This window comes from Diceros bicornis, chromosome 12 (genome assembly GCF_020826845.1).
Source record: "Diceros bicornis minor isolate mBicDic1 chromosome 12, mDicBic1.mat.cur, whole genome shotgun sequence".
NCBI classification, from domain to species: Eukaryota; Metazoa; Chordata; class Mammalia; order Perissodactyla; family Rhinocerotidae; genus Diceros; species Diceros bicornis.
The window spans coordinates 37935388-37954640 of NC_080751.1; the positions used below are offsets into that span (position 1 = coordinate 37935388).

General features: G+C 39.1%; 1 protein-coding gene across 1 annotated transcript in view; it reads right to left on the reverse strand.

The window, feature by feature from the left end:
• Nucleotides 1-19253, reverse strand: part of MSH2 (mutS homolog 2) — a 71617-nt gene that overhangs the window by 25247 nt on the left and 27117 nt on the right. The window contains exon 8 of the mRNA XM_058551290.1: nt 4996-5105. Coding sequence (XP_058407273.1) covers nt 4996-5105 — 110 coding nt within the window. The remainder of the gene's footprint in view (nt 1-4995; nt 5106-19253) is intronic.

The window sequence follows — 19253 nt, forward strand, 5'->3', positions numbered from 1 at the left end:
GTATCTGGTGATCTATACAACAGTTATTCTCTTCCCTCCTCCTTCCCGCTTCCCAGCAGTGCTGTTACTGTACTTCCAACTACAGGAATAACCTGCCCCTGGTTATCTTAGGCCAGTTATCACATTCTATTTCCCTGGCCACAATCACTGCTTAAATGGTCTCTGCAAACTGCAGGATTCTTCTTAGAATGTTGCATGAATTGCTACTGGTAGTTGGCCATCCTAGGGCCAAAAGAGGAACTGGCCTTAGGCTGAAATTAAAATCACAAAAGAGAGAAGAAATATAGAAGAGATCAAGAAATTAGGTCCTTTGGACGGCATGAATGAGCTGTTGGATCAAGCAACTCTAAATAAAGCCTACCGTATCTCTAAGACTTTTAATTTCATGAGCCATGCTGTACCGAGTTTTAGGTTACCTGCAAAATAAAGTCCTAACTGATATTAAGTTTAATCTCAAATGGTCTATTCAGAAGGGAAAAAATAAAGGAAACCTACAACTCATGTCTTATTGGCATAGTACTTAACATTGAAGGGGTCCAGAATGTGCCACTGTGGAATACAAATTATTTCAAGATGAAAGCATTTGAGAACAGACTTTGTTTTTCTGAACTCCCTAATCTGCCTAAAAGCAGAGCCTCCCAAAAGAATTCAATTGTCATAAATCCCCTCCCAGGGAGTTTCAAAACCAAGGAAGATAAAACTATATCTCCCCCACCTATTCTCCAAAGGGCTCATTTATCTTAACTAAAAGTTATTTGCTTTCCCTTAAGTGCCCTTTCTCTCCCTCCCCTTCCTCTACTAAAATAGTATGTAAGCCTTAAACTCTAACAACCTCTTTGAGTCACATATTTCTGTGACCTCAAAAATCTGTTCTCTTGCTAATCTGTTTTTTGTCAGTTTTATTTGCAGGCCTCCAAACACCAAACCTAGGAGAGTAGAAGAAAAGTTTCTCCTCCCCTAAAGTTAACTACATAAGGTTCTACTTTCAGATTAAGAAATCAGGGCTTGTCATATCTAAAGTGACACCAATGAAATTAAGACAAATGACCTCTTCTTTTCCAGTCTATATCAATATAATTGCACTGTTTATCTTCCCAAAATCTACACTCTTACCAGACACTTCTAAAATCTCTTACAACATGCTAATCCCATAGCATCATTCAAGAATTAACACTTACTACTATTTTACAGTCACAGTAAATATTCCTTAACCCAGGGTAAGTTAGTGTAGTGGAACTGGAGGAAGCATAACAGGCTGTTAACATTGTTTATCTGAAAAAAAGGAAGGAGAACTATCGAGGACGGTCACCTTTGCCTCTATACTTCTTTGTATCATTTTGTTTCACTTGCTCTAATACTGTTACATAAGTAGAAAAGCATCAAATAAAGAAAAACACTTAAAAATTTATATTCTGGTATTTTAAATATCATTTTGAAAAACTACCCATTAGCACATTAAATGAAAACTACAAACAAGAGCCCATTAAATCATTAATGGTACATCATCATTTGTGAGGAAATGTTTTGGTTTATTTGCTGTCAAACAGAAAAAAAACCCAAGGGTTGGATCTATACAGTCAAAATATTGCATGACAGAAAGGGAGGGAGGGAGGGAGGGAAAGGAAGAAAGGAAATGAAAAGGCATAATATAAAGTAAAAGTATCCAAGATTTTATCATCCTGCTGCCTTTTGTAATTATCATAGTAGCAGCTAATATCCTGTGTATAATGAAAATAAACTGTTTATTATAGGAAGACAGCTTTTATTGTCCAAAAGTAGGAGAGGAGGAGAGGAAGAGGGTGGTCCTAAAAGGCAGAACATTGGGCATCTTTTGGGCAGATGTGAATGTAGGAAGGTGATGGCCCAGATAGCTGCAGAAGGATCTTTGATAGAGGATCTGTACATTGATGGAGGAGCTACAAATTTTAAGAAACTCTTAAACATTCTCAACTATACAAATCAATTTTTGTCCAAATATTGTCCAATGATTGCCCAAGAGTGCAGCATTTCAGGCAGCCTACAAACTGTTGGAAAGAAATCAGTCTTTCTCACTGTGAGAGACGACTACACTCCTACCCTATTAAATGAGTAGATCTCAAGACAAGTAGCATCATTTGGGTACATGTTAGAAATACAGATTCTCCAGCCCCACCCCAGACCTAAAGAATCTGATTTCAGGGATGGAGCCCACCAGGTGATTCTGATATATGCTTAAGTTTGAGACCCACAATATTAAGGGGCAAGGAGATAGCAAGTTAGAAGAATAAGGGTGGCCACAAAGGGCAAAATCAACTATAGAATTTCAGCAAAGCTTTGCCTGGCCTCTGGGTTCAAGTGTGTACACCTGTAGTGACAATTCCTGCTGTCCCTCCCTATTTTGGTGAGAGTTTTTGTTAACCATCAAGAACTACACTTTTATGCTTTCATTTAAAGGAATGTTTACAAATATCCAACTCTGCCCAATCACTGATAAGACCACATCCTCAGCTGCCGGGGAGTGGTGATGGTCTTGGTGTCCAGATGTCTCTGAATAGTATTTCTGCCTCCCACTGACCTAAAAGTTGTGCACCTAAAATCACTCCATTAATAGCAACATTACAGAGGGAACAATAGCTAAAATACGAGTTTTCCTAACCAAGGGGTGAACGATGCAAATTTTTTGGTTGCTTAACCTAGAAATGGAAAAGATTGCCCAATCACTAACAAAATATTACCAGAAAGTGAAGCATTTATACCTATACAAACACATACTCATGTACTTCTAAAATCCAAAGAGCACAGAGTAAATGGGATTTAACTTCCTTAAGCCTCAGTTAATGATCCAGTAAAAACAAAATAAATCAACATCACATAAGACAAATGTTAACTCAAGCAAATCCCGTCATTAAAGAACGCAAAGAGGGGCCAGCCCCGTGGCTTAGCGGTTAAGTGCTCGCGCTCCGCTACTGGCGGCCTGGGTTCGGATCCCGGGCGCACACCGACACACCGCTTCTCCAGCCATGCTGAGGCCGCGTCCCACATACAGCAACTAGAAGGATGTGCAACTATGACGTACAACTATCTGCTGGGGCTTTGGGAGAAAAAGGACGAGGATTGGCAATAGATGTTAGCTCAGAGCTGGTCTTCCTCAGCAAAAAAGAGGAGGATTAGCATGGATGCTGGCTCAGGGCTGATCTTCCTCACAAAAAAATTTAAAAGAAAAAAAGAATGCAAAGAATCTAACAATTAGCAAACCAAACTATTACCTTAATATGAATAATGTGAGCATATATTCCCTGCATGTTCATACCCACCCCCAGGCCCCCGCCAAAGCCCCAGTAGATAGTTGTATGTCACTGCTGCACATCCTTCTAGTTGCTGTATGTGGGACGCAGCCTCAGTGTGGCCGGAGAAGCAGTGCGTCGGTGCGCGCCCGGGATCCGAACCTGGGCCACCAGCAGCGGAGCGCGGGCACCTAACCGCTAAGCTACGGGGCAGGTCCATGCATGTTCATTTTCTTTTCTTTTTTTTTTTGTGAGGAGATCGGCCCTGTGCTAACATCTGCCAATCCTCCTCTTTTTTTGCTGAGGAAGACGGCCCTGGGCTAACATCTGTGCCCATCTTCCTCCACTTTATATGGGACGCCGCCACAGCATGGCTTGCCAAGCAGTGCGTTGGTGCGCGCCCGGGATCCGAACCAGCGAACCCCAGGCCGCCGCAGCGGAGCGCGCGCACTTAACCGCTTGCGCCACCGGGCCGGCCCCTCTTTTTTTTTTTTTTTTTTTTAATTATATCTATTTATTTATTTTTCCCCCAAAGCCCCAGTAGATAGTTGTATGTCATAGTTGCACGTCCTTCTAGTTGCTGTATGTGGGATGCGGCCTCAGCATGGCCGGAGAAGCAGTGCATTGGTGCGCACCCGGGATCCGAACCGGGGCCGCCAGCAGCGGAGCGCGCACTCTTAACCGCTAAGCCATGAGGCGGCCCTGCATGTTCATTTTCAACAGTAAATTTAGTGTGGAAAAATTTCAAAATATTTTTTTTTAAAGTAACATAATTTAAAAACACTACATTCAGGGCCGGCCCCGTGGCTTAGCGGTTGAGTGCGCGCGCTCTGCTGCTGGCGGCCGGGGTTCGGATCCCAGGCGCGCACCGACGCACTGCTTCTCTGGCCATGCTGAGGCTGCGTCCCACATACAGCAACTGGAAGGATGTGCAGCTATGACATACAACTATCTACTGGGGCTTTGGGGGGCGGGGGGGGGGGGGAATAAATAAAAACACTACATTCAATGGCCCCATCATATTAAATCTGTTCTATAAACAAACTTTTAGCACACATAAAACTTTACCATTTCATAAATTTTGCTTTCAAATTCATATTCATATAAGCATATTTTCAACTATTTCAGAAACTATTCCCACTTTACATATAAATTACTGTTTAAAATTGTTAAAGACCTGAGGATATAGATCACTTAAACCCTAACTGTTCTCAACTAACAAGAATTTGGAACAAAACAGTATTTAGAGTCATGGTTAACTTTTAGTTATATCAACAACTATTTAGGAGATACACACATACTCTAACCTCCTCCCCCAAAGAACTTCCCTACATGGAAAATAAACAAAAGAGAAGTGTCTTCTCTTGTGTTCCATATTTACTTCTTTTCTCTCTGATTTTTCAGTGACTATACTATTCCTTCTCTCTTGAAATTAAATAAAACGAAACACAGCCTGCATATGTGAAATGTTTTATTTATGAGATTTCCTTTATCCAGGTCAGTTATGCCCAGATTCATTTCCTCTGTTAGTCTTTCTTCATTTTCATCCACTGAAATCATTGTTATTAAAAAAAAACCTTTCCCATCTATCACTTAAATCTTACATCTGCTGTCTCAAAGGTGCCTCACAAAGTGCCAAAATTAAATACTAAAAAGAGAAATCTGAGTGTTCTGATGTGCCTTTGCTTTTAAAAAATACTTTCCTGCTTGAATTAAAGAGTATATTGCATACCTGATCCATATCTAAAGTTGTTTCTATCATTTCCTGAAACTTGGAGAAATCAGAACGAAGATCAATAAGAGGAGTCACAAAAACTGCCAACAACAATGTCTGATGTTTCCCTAAAAGAAAGCAAAAAGAAAAATAAATACATAAAAAGGTCCTATTTTTAAAAACACAAGACTACAGATCATAAACATTCTGCTGTGACAATGAGCATCATTTGATCCAATAAGCACAAATAGCACAGCAGGTCTCCAAAGTGACTATTGACTCAGGTATTTTAATTCAAATGTGTTTAGTATTTAATTTATTTTATAGAAAGGAAGACATCTGGCACCCAAAGCTTCCTATTATAAAACACTGCCTCTCCTGCCTGTCTGTAATCTCCTTCATAAGGAAACTAGAGATGCGGAAACGTGACCAATTAGAACTAAATGAATTGCATTTCTTTGTAGATTTAATAACCGCAAGTCAAAGTCATTAAAATAAAATATGTACCTCTAACTTACCTTATACCCTAATTTCCATGAATAATACAGTGTTCCAGAGGTTAAATCAAGCCAAGTATTTACACTGGAACTTTGCTTGATACTATCTAAGCGTACATGCTGGGGAACTTTGTGAGAAGGAGTAAGTGAGGCGACAGAGTCTGCAGTGTGAAAAGCATGAGCCAAGACCTGGGTGCCAATCCCAGCTCTGCTATCTACTGGCTTTTGTGATCCGGCACACGTTACTCTGAGCCCCCTTTTCCCTGTCTATTACAATGGGAGTAATAACAATAGCTACCCAGAAGATGAATAAATGAGATAGCAATACGCAACACTTAGCATAGTGCATGACACTTAACAGAAGCTCAACAGTTACCATGTATTATTATTGGTTATAACGTAAGGATTTTTTTTTCTGATCTCCAATAAATTCCCTTGGAAGAATTTTGTAAGTGATCTCTAGCACTATGCATTTCACTCCAAAGCAATAGTTCCCAACCTTTCCCTGAAATATCAGTAGCTCTTGATTGAGAAAATGATGGAAAACTACTATGAAGTCAGCAAAATTGTTATAAGAATTCATGTTTTATTAATCACAACAGCATCTACACATATTTATAAAATAGTACATATGTGTGAAACATTATTTAGACAGTCTATAAACAACACTTTGCCCACATAATGTCTGTTGTGCTACAACGCCTGGTTCTTTATTCTGCATTAGCTCCTGTACTATTGGTAAATCAGGAGATGATGGCAGCAAAGCACAGAGGTGGCGTTGGTTCACCCATTATTTTTCCCCCAGCCCATTAATGTTTTGAAGTGATCAAGGGCAAGCTTTCACACAATTAAAGAGTAAGCTCAGCAATATACGAAGACCTCAGAGTAGTTGGCTTAATGACCATTGTACTTTCCACTATGTTAAGATATGTGGAAAAGCTGAGTAAAGATGAAGGGTACAAAAATATTTGCCCATATTTCAAAATTTTTTTGACTGAATTCTATACCCTGGTTTAGATTTTTAACTTTGATGAAACTGACCTTTTATTAGAAGTGAATGCCATCAAAGAGTATCTCAAAGGAGAAAACAAGAGCCCCAGACTTAAGGCTGCAAAGAGTCACCTCATGCTCAGTGCTAGGTGCGAATGCAATGGAGATTTACATAGGCTATTATTTTTTGTGTGTGTGTGACGAAGATCAGCCCTGAGCTAACATCCGACGCCAATCCTCCTCCTTTTTGCTGAGGGAGATTGGCCCTGGGCTAATATCCATGCCCATCTTCCTCTACTTTATATGGGACACCATCCCAGCATGGCTTGACAAGTGGTGCGTCAGTGTGTGCCGGGGATCTGAACCTGCAAACCCCAGGCCGCCGAAGTGGAGGGCACGCACTTAACAGATGCTCCACCGGGCTGGCCCCTGTAGGCTACTATTTTTATTAAAGTTTGTTAATGCTTTTGTTAGTAATTATTTAAAATTTTTCATATATTTTGAGGTCTACCTTAACCCTATTTTTTTCTATAAGCTCTGTTATGTTTCTAGCACATGGCTTTGAAGAAGGTAAGATTTTCCAAGAATACTCATGTGGTATTACCTCAGCAATATCTATATAAACTTGAGAAGCTGTCATCCTCAACATGTCCTCTAGCCTCTCAAACACACAGGCCCATCTTGCTGCAGCTCTTCTCAAATTCGATAAAGCCCCTTCTGCACTCACCTGCTCCCTATTCTGCAAGCTTTCACTAGCATCTTAAATTCCTTCCCCTATTTGTAATTTGTATTGAGTCTCATTTGCCAATTTCCAACTAGGGTGCTTCTTCCCAATTGATTATGGTTTTTAATTAAAAATAACAGCTTTATTGAACTATAACTCATATACCAAACAATTCTCCATTTTAAAGTGTACAATTCAATGGCTTTTAGTATAGTCACAGATTTGTGCAACCATCGCCACAATCAATTTTAGAACACTGTCATTGCCCCCCAACAGAAACAAGAAATTCTGTGCCCATTAGCAGAAACTTTCCATTTCCCTCCAACCTCCTGCCTCTCCTCCAAGCCTAAGCAACCATTAATCCACTTTCTGTATCTATAGATTTGACTATTCTGGACATTTCATATAAATGAATCATAGGATATTGTGACTGCCTTCTTACTCTTACTATAATTTTCAAGCTTCGTTCATGCATGTTGTACCATGCATGACCACTTCATTCGTTTTTATTGACAAATAATGTTCCATTGTAGGGATATACCACATTTTATTTATCCATTCCTCAACTGATGGGCACCACTTGGGTTTTGATAAATTCCATTCTCTACTAGTTACCTCAGCCTAGAAAGCCCTACAAGATCTATCCCAGGGTCTTAACCCAAGGACCCCAGATCCTTGGGGGTCTGAGGTAGTACATAAACATAGAAGAATTCAGAATAGTACATAAACATAAAAGAGAAGTAAATTCCATCTTCATTTTCCCTAACCTCTAACTGGAATCTAGCATTTCCTTCCATTATTAACGTAGTCAACAAACCACAGTAGTAATACCAGTATCTCTGTCTTTGTCACCAATCAAAATCCCAGATATATTTTCATATCATAGTTTTTGGGGATAATGAAATATCACTTAAACTCACATTAGTTCAAAATTAAAGAAGGTAGTAGAGCTTCATTCAAATCATGTTATTTATTGCATTAATAAAAAGGACATTTACCAAGAATTTGTTTTATATTTTGGTATATGTATTTCAATATAACTGGTTTCCTTTGTAACTCTGTTTTATTTTATGCATTTAAAAACACTATTCTGGGGGCCAGCCCCCGGGGCGTAGCGGTTAAGTGCCTGCGCTCCACTGCTGGAGACCTGGGTTCGGATCCCGGGCGTGCACCAAGGCGCCACTTGTCAGGCCATGCTGTGGTGGTGTCCCACATAAAGTGGAGGAAGATAGGCACGGATGCTAGCCCAGGGCCAGTCTTCCTCAGCAACAAGAGGAGGACTGGCATGGATGTTAGCTCAGGGCTGATCTTCCTCACACATACAAAAAAATAATAAAAACACTATTCTGAGGAGTTCACAGGCCTCATTAGAAACCAAAAGGTCCACAGGACAAAAAATGTTAAAACCCTCTAGGCCTTGCCTCTCTGGCCTCCACTCCTATCAACATTGCCCTGATTCTCTCTCTCTATGTTTGACCACCCTAGCTTTCCTTCACTCCTTCAACAAGTCAAGCCCATGCCAGCCTTAGGCACGTGCACTAGCTGGTCCCACTAGCCTCCTCCCAGATCTTAACAGTAGGCTCCCTCTCATCATTCAAGTTTCATCCTAGACAGCAATTCCTTAGAGAGGCCTTCCTTGACCACCAGACCACCGGTCTACCCGACCTAGTGTCTCCCTGGCTCTAAGCCAAGTCACTCTATCACATCAATATATTCTGCTTTCTTTACTGTATTTATTCTATTTGAAATTCTTGCTCATTTATTTTACTGTCTGTCTCCCTCTACCATTCCACTATTACAGAACCTCCATAAGAAGAGGGATCTTAGCTGTCATATCTACCATTATAACTCCAAGAACAATGCCTGGCACAAAGCAGGTAATCAATAACTATTTGTTGAATGAATGACTTGATGAAGGAAGGGAGCAAGGGACTGATGAATCTATCGATCACTGGTCATTAGCTTTGATATACACAACACTCATCCAGCAAAGATACTAGAGATCACACAGGGAAATAATTGTTAGCTTCTTAAATGCATTAAAATTTCCAAGTTATCAAGTCATTAAATAATATTCGTAAATACTCCAGATTCATTGTCAGCCCCTAAAGATTCATTTATAACTCCTTGAAGAACTCATTTTTAAGAACGCTGTGTGTCTCATAAACTGTTGCAATGTTTAGGTTAATAAGCTTAAGTACCTACATTTCTATAACCACCTAAAGCATAATTTAATCACCATTAAATGCTTCATCGTCATTTACAATGATAAAAATTAGAACAAATTTCAGGATAGCACATTAAGTCTATCAAGCATTAAGTGGTTCATTAAGATATACTCCTGGAATGCTGCCCAGGCCAGCTTCTAAATCTAAACCTAAACTGGTTTATCAACACTAATTCTGAGATTTATTTTCGCCGTCTTACCTATGTTCATGCCACTTATTCACAGATTAAGAGAAATACTAAGGAGACTGTCTTTAGTGAATTTAGAAAGGTTAATTTGCAAATGGCAAAAATATCAATGAAAACTGCTTTGGCGTGTGCATTACCAAAAAATAAAATGTTGTACTTTCTTGATATACCACTTCAGAATTTTCTTTTTATAAAATCTGTCAAAATTATATTTTTGGAGTATTCAGCGTACAAAATGGTGACTGTAGTTAATAATACTGTATTGTATATTTAAAGTTGCTAAGAGTAAATCTTAAAAGTTCTCAAGAAAAAAAAATTTCTAACTATGTATGGTGATGGATGTTAACAAGACTTATTGTGGTGATCATTTCACAATATATATAACTATAGAATCATTATGCTGTATACTTGAAACTAATATGATGTTATATGTCAATTACATCTCAATTTTTTAAAATTATATTTTTATTTGTGTAATTACTTGTTTAATATGTTTCCCTCGCTCTTTGAGGGCAAAGACGAGCTTTGCTTTTGCGTCCTATCACAGCCTCAGCAACTAGCAGTGTCAGGAACATGGTGAGTACTCCAAGTATTTGCTGAACCTTCCTGCTATTTCTGCTTCTATTTCCTTATCTTCTGTAACAGCCTTTGGATACTAGTCCTTTGTTATGATATAAGCAATGAATTAATCAATTTTTGCTAACGGGCCTTTATTAGTATAGAGACTCAAGTAAAATACAGAACACTGAAAGCTTTCAGGATCTCTTAAATAACAATGGGAAGACAAAGCATCTTGAACTCCTGGCACAACCATTCATCAGTAAGTAGTTTCCCATTCTTACACTGCTTAATTTTCAGTTTCCTCTTTCGAATGTTAATTCACACTCTCTCTCCTACATTAAGTGGTACCTTTTCTTTCTCCCAAAAGAAGTTACTGAGTGACTACTACATGTCAGAAATTGGACTGGACCAAACACTCATTCCTCATGCATATGCTGTACACTCTTGGGGGAGGGAGGGGACGACACAGCCATTAAAAAACTAATTATAAAGAAGGTATAAAAATACAGTGACAGGGAAATATAGGGTACTTTGCAAACACACAACCAGGGCAGGAATGTACCCAAATGTAGGAACAAGGTAGGCTTTCCCAAAGAAATGACTTTTAAGGTGAAATTCAAAGATGAGAACAAAGCTGGGTGAGACAGAAAGGGATAGATGTCTGAGTCTAAAGGAATAGCACTTACAAAGGCCTGGAGATGAAAGTGTGCAGTGTATGTGATATCTGGTGGATGCTCAAGTTCACTTGGATTGATGCAAAAAAACAAATTGCATTTGCAGACCTTTCTCCATCATAAAAGTTAGTAAATCAGCATTTTTCAATGAAATAAAACAGAAAATGTCAAAGTACATAGTAGTAAGTATTGTCTATTGTTTTAGTTTTATAGAATTTATTATATAATTATTTCAGTTTTTATATATACAGTGTATATCTGTATACACACCCACGGGTATGCACTAAGTCACAATGAAAATGTATTTCATATTGTGGGTCATGGTCAAAAAAGTCTGAGAAACACTGGCAATGAGTACTAGGAAGGAAAGGGTAAAGAGATAGGCAGAGGCAACAATTTATGAGGGGCCTTTTAAACCAGTTTAGACTTTAATCCTGAAGACAGTGAAAAACCGCTGCAGGGTTTTAAGCAGGCTAATGACACATTTATATCTATATTTGAGAGAGACAGTTGGCTGGAGCAAAGAGAATGGGTTAGAGGGAGCCAATACAAGAGGCAGCAAGAGCAATAGGAGGCTGACAGTTCAGGTAAGAAATGATTACAGCTTGGACTGCTTATAGCTGGCAGTGGGAATGGAAAGGTGTCCAAGGTGAAGAATACTTATGATGTGATATCAACAGGACTTGGTGATGGAAGGAGTGCAATGACGGAGAGGAAAGAAGTCAGAGGTGATGAGTAGATGATGGGGCCATTTACTAAGATAGAGAACACTAGGAGTTCAGAGAGAGAAATTCAGATTAGACATTGAAACGCAGGATATGGGAAATCCCTGGTCAGAATTCCCATAAGGTGATAATTTGATGGTCTGACTAGCAGCAGTCCACCTCAGTCAGACCGTGAGGTCCCTAGCTCATCAGAATATTAGCCCACCATTCTGCTTCTTGTTATCTTTAACCTGCTGGGCTCCTTTAGGCATCTGTGCTTGCAATGCCTTATCCACCACTGGCAGCCACCAACTATGACACAGACCCCCAATTCCCACCTCAAAAGAAGCCTCTCCTAGACCTATCTATGTCTAGCAAAGTTGAGGTTGCTAGGTAAATTGACTGTAACTGCACTTAAATTACTGGTAACTGTCTTCTCTCTCAAATCACTTACATTTTATTTACCTTTTTTTTTTACTTTATTTACCCTTTTTTTTTTTCTCCCCAAAGCCCCTGTAGAGAGTTGTATGTCATAGTTGCACATCCTTCTAGTTGCTGTATGTGGGACGTGGCCTCAGCATGGCCAGACAAGCGGTGCGTCGGTGCGTGCCTGGGATCCAAACCCAGGCCGCCAGTAGCGGAGTGCGCCCACTTAACCGCTAAGCCACAGGGCCGGTCCTCTTACATTTACAAGTAATTAGAAATGCCTGGCCAAATAAGTAAGAAAAAGAAACTAAGACTTTCTAATCAGGTTAAATGAGCAATGAACACTAAAATCAGAATGAACTATAGGATAGTTCTGGATAGCAGCTATGAGGCACCTCCTAGCACATGCCCTCCTGACACTAACATCAGATCCAACACCTGGTACTAGTCACAAGTCTGCTGAATCTGACTTTCCAAATAGTCTATATGACTGAGAAAATCAACCTGAAGTCTAAATTAATTATAAAGTTAGTATTAACATTTCTTTTTTTGCTGAGAAAGATCTGCCCTGAGCTAACATCCGTTGCCAATCTTCCTCTTTCTGCTTGAGGAAGATTCACCCTTAACTAACACCTGTGCCAATGTTCCTCTATTTTGTATGTGGGTCACCGCTGCAGCATGGCCGCCAACTGAGTGGTGTAGGTCTGCGTCCAGGAACCAAACCCGGGATGCCACAGCAGAGCACACTGAACTTAACCACTAGGCCACAGGGCTGACCCCAACAGTTTTCATTCGATGAAATATTTTGGTAGTCAGTAATAAAAGGACATGAGTTCTGATTACCAAAGATTTTAAACAATTTATTCTGTGTTCACATTCTCTTGACTAATTTTATGTAAATTTTTTGTATTATTAATTCCAATCTAGATGTTTTATTAAGTATAATTACACTTGATCTGACCCTTCTGATGTATTTATGAAATAGATTTAAAAATCCATGTAAGCAGAAAAAAGACTGGTAATATATCACTAATGAAAGTTTACAGTATTCACACAAATACCAGACTGGATCCAACAAATTAGCAAAGAGGCCCACAGTAGAAGTGTAGGTGAATCATAGTAAAAACAAAAATAATTCAATCACTCTGAATAATGACCTTCAACACAAGCTGCCTGTTATTCCTTCGCTGCTGTCAGCCACTCTATAGTATTGGCCTCTTACCCTTCCCTATGGCCCTTGCTCAATTCCTTTACTCAATCTCTCTTTTCAGATTCTCTGGTCATGTCATCCCCTTTGTTAAGCACAGCCACTCGCCCTGCTTCCCCCATCTGCAAGTAATACTTTCTCTGACACCACCCCTCATTTTCCTTTACTGCTAGTGTCATTCTGACAAAACAGTACTTTTCTTTTCTATGCTTTTTCTTCTGATTCCACTGATTCTGACTACCATTTTATACCCGTGTTAGTCCCAACTTCATAAGATTATTCGTCCTTCCTCTCACCCATCACTTTATAGCAATTTTTTCATCTTATCTTTTGGTAGACCATAATTTAAATGTCTTCTTTCCTCTCTTCCCATTACTCCTTAGATCATCACTTTCACTATCTTCAATCTTCATCTTCAATGATAAAAGATTTCACGTTACAATTATATTCTTGGGCCAATGGTCATATTTATTGCCACGTCTCTGTCACTCCATTCAAATGACCCTGTACCCAGATCCCACTAAACAGTTCCAACAAAATGTACCAACTAACCACCAAAATAAAAAGCGAATAGTGGTGTGAGGATGCAAAGAAATTTTCTTGTAAACCTTATGATTGGAACTGTAAATTAGTACAACCTTTCTGGAAAAGTAATTTGTCAATATATAATTTGCTGTTAAAATGCAGACCAGAGGGGAAAAGTCTAGAAGGATTAAAAAGAAAAATTAAAAGTAGTTACTCTTCCAGAGCTAAACTGGGTGTTGACATTTACATTATTACTTTCATTATTAAAAGAAAAAAAATGCATAGCATGGCCCAGAAATTCTAGTTTTAGGAATCTACCAACAGGAAAAAAAACAAAATCAATGGGGCCGGCTTGGTGGCACAGCGGTTAAGTGCACACGCTCCACTGCAGTGGCCCGGGACTCGCAGGTTCGGATCCCACGCACACACTGACCCACCGCTTGTCAAGCCATGCTGTGGCGGCGTCCCATATAAAGTAGAGGAAGATGGGCACGGATGTTAGCCCAGGACCAATCTTCCTCAGCAAAAAGAGGAGGAGTGGGAACAGATGTTAGCTCAGGGATAATCTTCCACAAAAAGCAAATAAATAAAATAAAATAAAATAAAAACGCCAGAGAGGTACACAAACCTTTGAAGTTTCAATTTCCTGGAACTTTAAAACAACAGTAGATGTTAGTTAAATATAAGTTATAAAGAATAATGAATAATCTTTTTTTTTTTTGAGGAAGATTGGCCCTGTACTAACTTCTGTTGCCAATCTTCCTCTTTTTCTTTTTTCTCCCCAAAGCCCTAGTACATAGTTGTAGAGTTGTAGCTCTCCTACATGGGACGCAACCCCAGCACCGCCTGAGCAGCGGCGAGCAGGTCCGTGCCCAGGATCCGAACCAGTGAACCCCGGGCCGCTGAAGCAGAACATGCGAACCCAACTGCTCTGCCGCCAGGCCAGCCCCTGAATAATCTTTAATTAAAATAATGTCAAACGATAGACGTTAAATTATGGCAAGTGACAATTAGTACTATATACATGTTTACCTCACCAATATATTCTATCACACTTTTGCATACAGCCAGTACTTTTATAACGCAAGATAAGTATCCCTACAAACCACAGCACTATGCACAATTGTGCAATAAAACCACAGAGTTTATGAGAAAAATGAGGTTTAGGGCACAACACTCAGAAATTTCATCAGTGACACATTAAAAAAAAAAGATATGAATCTAATAAAAACAGCTGCACAGTTTTACATATGTGAAACTAAATGGTCAAGAAATACATAAACACTACAATAAATAATGCACTTTCCCTTGCAAAAGACCTAAGGTTTGCTCGTGGAGGAGGACTTGTGTAGGGCTGCAGCTTGTGAGTTATTGTGAAATGATGAGTTGTCTGAAATGGGGTGCAAAGTTGCAACGCCAGATGTGAATGACGGTGGTGCACATCACACAGTGCACTGAGGTCACCGGCAGCCATCTGAGATGCATGTGCATGTTGTGTCTTTATACATTCTGTGTATTCCTACACTGCTCAGTTCAGCTGAGGGCAGTTTTCTGCTTTCACCTACTGTTTCCTACAGACAAAACTGTGCATAAGCAATGCAAAATTCACATTATGTTCAAATTGTTCCCTAACATATCAACCACACTGGAACAGATCTACGTTTTTAAAACAAGTGTTATAGCAGAACTAACTATATAATTTTGTTTCAAGACTGAAACAACATATACCAAAATATTAATAATGATTATCTTTGGATGCTATGATAATTACCTATAATTTATGTTGCTTTTATAAACTGACAGATGAAATTTAAAGAAAATATTTCCAAAATACAAAATCCAACCAAATCTTAAATAGTAGCTTCACAGGCTAAAGTTTAAAAAGTGCTAAATTAGTAAAGCAGATTCCTTTCCAGAAATGCCAAATTAATTGCTTTCATATTCTTATCTTCCATTTAAAAGGAAACTAAGTAATCAAATAAAAAATGTGATTATTTTGGTTTTTTGGGGTTTTTTTTCCCTTTTTCTCCCCAAAACCCCAGTAGATAGTTGTATGTCATAGCTGCACATCCTTCTAGTTGCTGTATGTGGGTCACTGCCTCAGCATGGCCAGACAAGTGGTGCGTCAGTGCGCACCCACGATCCGAACTCGGGCCGCCAGTAGCAGAGCACGTGCACTTAACCGCTAAGCCATGGCGTCAGCCCCAAAAATGTGATTATTTATTAGACTAACTTACTATGTTATTTAGGGTTAAAAAAGCAAGGGACATAAGCACAAGGTGCTATAGAAACCAGAGAAAGAAACCTCTAAGTCTGCATGAGAAGGCCAGAGAAGGCTTCCCAGAAAGAGTGACATCTGAGCTCAATCTTGGAAATATCAGTAGGGGTTCGTCACATGGACAAGGCAGTAAAGGATATTTAAGACAGAAAAAACATGCACAAAAGCATAAAAGGGCAGAGCATGTCTGGAGACTGAAACTACTGCACTGAGGCAGAAAGTGAACGAATATAGGGGCAGCTGAGCAGGGAAGCAGCAGCCAGCTCGTGCAAAGGAATAGGGCTTTTTCTTGTAAGTTAAGGAAAGCAATTAATGTGTTCTGAACTGAAGGAGAAGAAATGACACGATCAGATGTGCCAAGAAAGATTACTTTGGGTTTACTGAAGAGGATACACAGACCAGGGGAGGGAAACTAGCCAATGTGAGGTATTTAAGAAGTATATTAAAACAGAAACAAATGATTAATTGGATATGGGGAGAGGGAAGGGTTAAGTATCTCAGTATGATAGCTGTTACAATAAAATTAATCAATAAAATAATCTAGATATTTAGTGTAGTTATTTTAAGCACTATCAGAAATTTGTCCTTAATTAGTATTTTGGTGGTGAACATGATGTAATCTATGCAGAAATAGAAGTATAATGATGTACACCGGAAATTTTTACAATGTTATAAACCAATGTTACTGCAATAAACAAAAAATTTAAAAAAAAAAAAAGAAAAAGAAATTTGTCCTAAATGCAGAATACCATTATTTTATGCCTCAACTTTTTTTTTTTTTTGTGAGGAAGATCAGCCCTGAGCTAACATCCATGCTAATCCTCCTCTTTTTGCTGAGGAAGACCAGCTCTCAGCTAACATCTATTGCCAATCCTCCTCCTTCCCCCCCCCCCCCCAAAGCCCCAGTAGATAGTTGTATGTCATAGCTGCACATCCTTCTAGTTGCTGTATGTGGGACACGGCCTCAGCACAGCCAGAGAAGTGGTGCATCGGTGTGCACCCGGGATCCGAACCCGGGCCGCCAGTAGCGGAGCGCGCACACTTAACCACTAAGCCACCGCACTGGCCCACCTCAACTTTTTAATTTTAAAAGAAATGAGGAATAAAGGAGGTGAGGTGTATTTTTCAAATAGCTATTTCTGACAGGAGAAAGATGATTTAGAGTAGAGCTTTTACTTGACGCAAATCTACTTTCTACACTGTTGCTGCCCTCTGCTGTCTCTGAATTTACTTAATCTTCTTTTTTCAGGAATAACATTAAGATATCGTTAAATCTCAAGTTATCAAAAACCAAAAACATCACAAGATGTCAAGAGAACACACTCAATTTCTAGCAATATACTAATATATTAAAAAAAACTTTTAAGTCGTGATTTTGCTTTTAAAGATAGTGCATTTGGTTTATTTCCTTCATAAATCAGCCCCACTCTTGGCTTTCTCTATGAGAGCAGTAGGTTAAGGAGCTATGATGAACTCTGCAAAATGCCATACTGTTGTTTTTTTTAAAACTTGAGAGGTCAGTTAGGTTTGCAATAACCAGGGCATCCCTAGAGTCTCCAATGTTCCATGTTACAGAAAGAAAAGAACACAGCTCTTGGCACCACAACACCTGGAACAGTTTTCCTCCTCTAATATTTTCTAGGCTGAATGACTTCAAATATCTAACTTTGGACATCAGCTGCCAAACTGACAACGCAAAGCATTTGATGTAGGTAATGTTATAACCTCTCACAGGTCTATATAACTTAAGTGTTAGACCAAAAAAGTAAAGAATTACTGACTTGTTCCAAGTCTCATCAAATACATTAGGCTACCCATTTGCAGTGGGGTTGAGGAAGAGAGCCAAGCTACTCTCAATCCCAATTTCTAACTTCCATGCTTATCCCAGGGAGTGAGAAAGATTACCCAAAAAACATGCAGCATGCAGAGCAGTATTTCTTACCTTTTTTTTTTTGAGGGGGGATGGAAGGTGGGGTGAGTTTACCTATGCTTTTGGATATTTGATGAAAATTACAGATCCTTTTCCCAGAAAAAATATATACACTCAAAATTTTGCACAAACTTTCAGGAGGCTTCCAAGAATTTATTCAAGAATCCCAGCATTAAAGTTCCTGATATTGAGCGAAAAGATAGTCAAAAATAGATTTGTGGGGGGCAGGTGGAGGGACACTTAAGAGAAAGGCAAATAGAAGGATACGATCCAGCAATTCCACTTCTGGGTATCTATTTGAAGGAAATGGAATTGCTATCTTGAAGAGATTATCTGCATTCCCATGTTCACTGCAGCATTCTTTACAACAGCCAAGAAACAGAAACAACCTAAGTGTCCATCGATGGATGAATGTATAAAGATGTGATATATATATGTATGTATGTATGTGTGTGTATATATAGATATCAGAATATTATTCAGCCATAAAAAAGAAGGAAATTCTACCATTTGTGACAACATGGATGAACTCTGAGGGTTTTATGCTAAGTGAAATAAGTCAGACAGAGGAGACAAATACACAAAGAAGTGAGTATGATCTCACTTATATGTGGAATCTAATAAAACCAAACTCATAGAACAGACTAGTGACTGCCAAAGGTGGGGGATTGGGGGTGGGAGAAATGGATGAAGGTGGTCAAAAGATACAAAGTTCCAGTTACAAGATAAATAAGTTCTGGGGATGTAAAGTACAGCATGTGACTATAGTTAAAAACACTGCATTGTATATTTGAAAGCTGCTAAGACAGTAGATCTAAAAGTTCTGACCACAAGAAAAAAAAATTTGCAACTATGTATAGTGATGGATGTTAACTAGACTTACTGTGGTGATCATTTCACAATATATACAAATATTAAGTCATTATGTTACACACCTTAAATGAATACAATGTTATATGTCAATTATATCTCAATAAAATTGGAAGAAAAAAAAAGACTGTCCAACTCAGCAGTGAAACCCAGTAAGATAAGAACTAGACCATGTTCACTGGATTTAGCAACACGTCAGTCACCCAGTAAATGCCCATTCAGTACTGTGGTCAGGGCTGGAAGCCAGTCGAGCAAATGAAAGATGGAAATGTAGGCTTGCAGAAACTTGCCTGGGCATGGAAACAGGGAGAGAGATACAGGTGGCACAAGAAGAGAACAAAGGGATAAGGATGTCTTTTCTTAAGAAAAAGAATAGATGTGAATTATTTTTAAAATACTTTGTGGTAAAGAGCCAATAGAGAGATTAAAGGGAAGTGGGGGATAAGAAGTAAAGGAGTGGGGGTGGGGACATGGG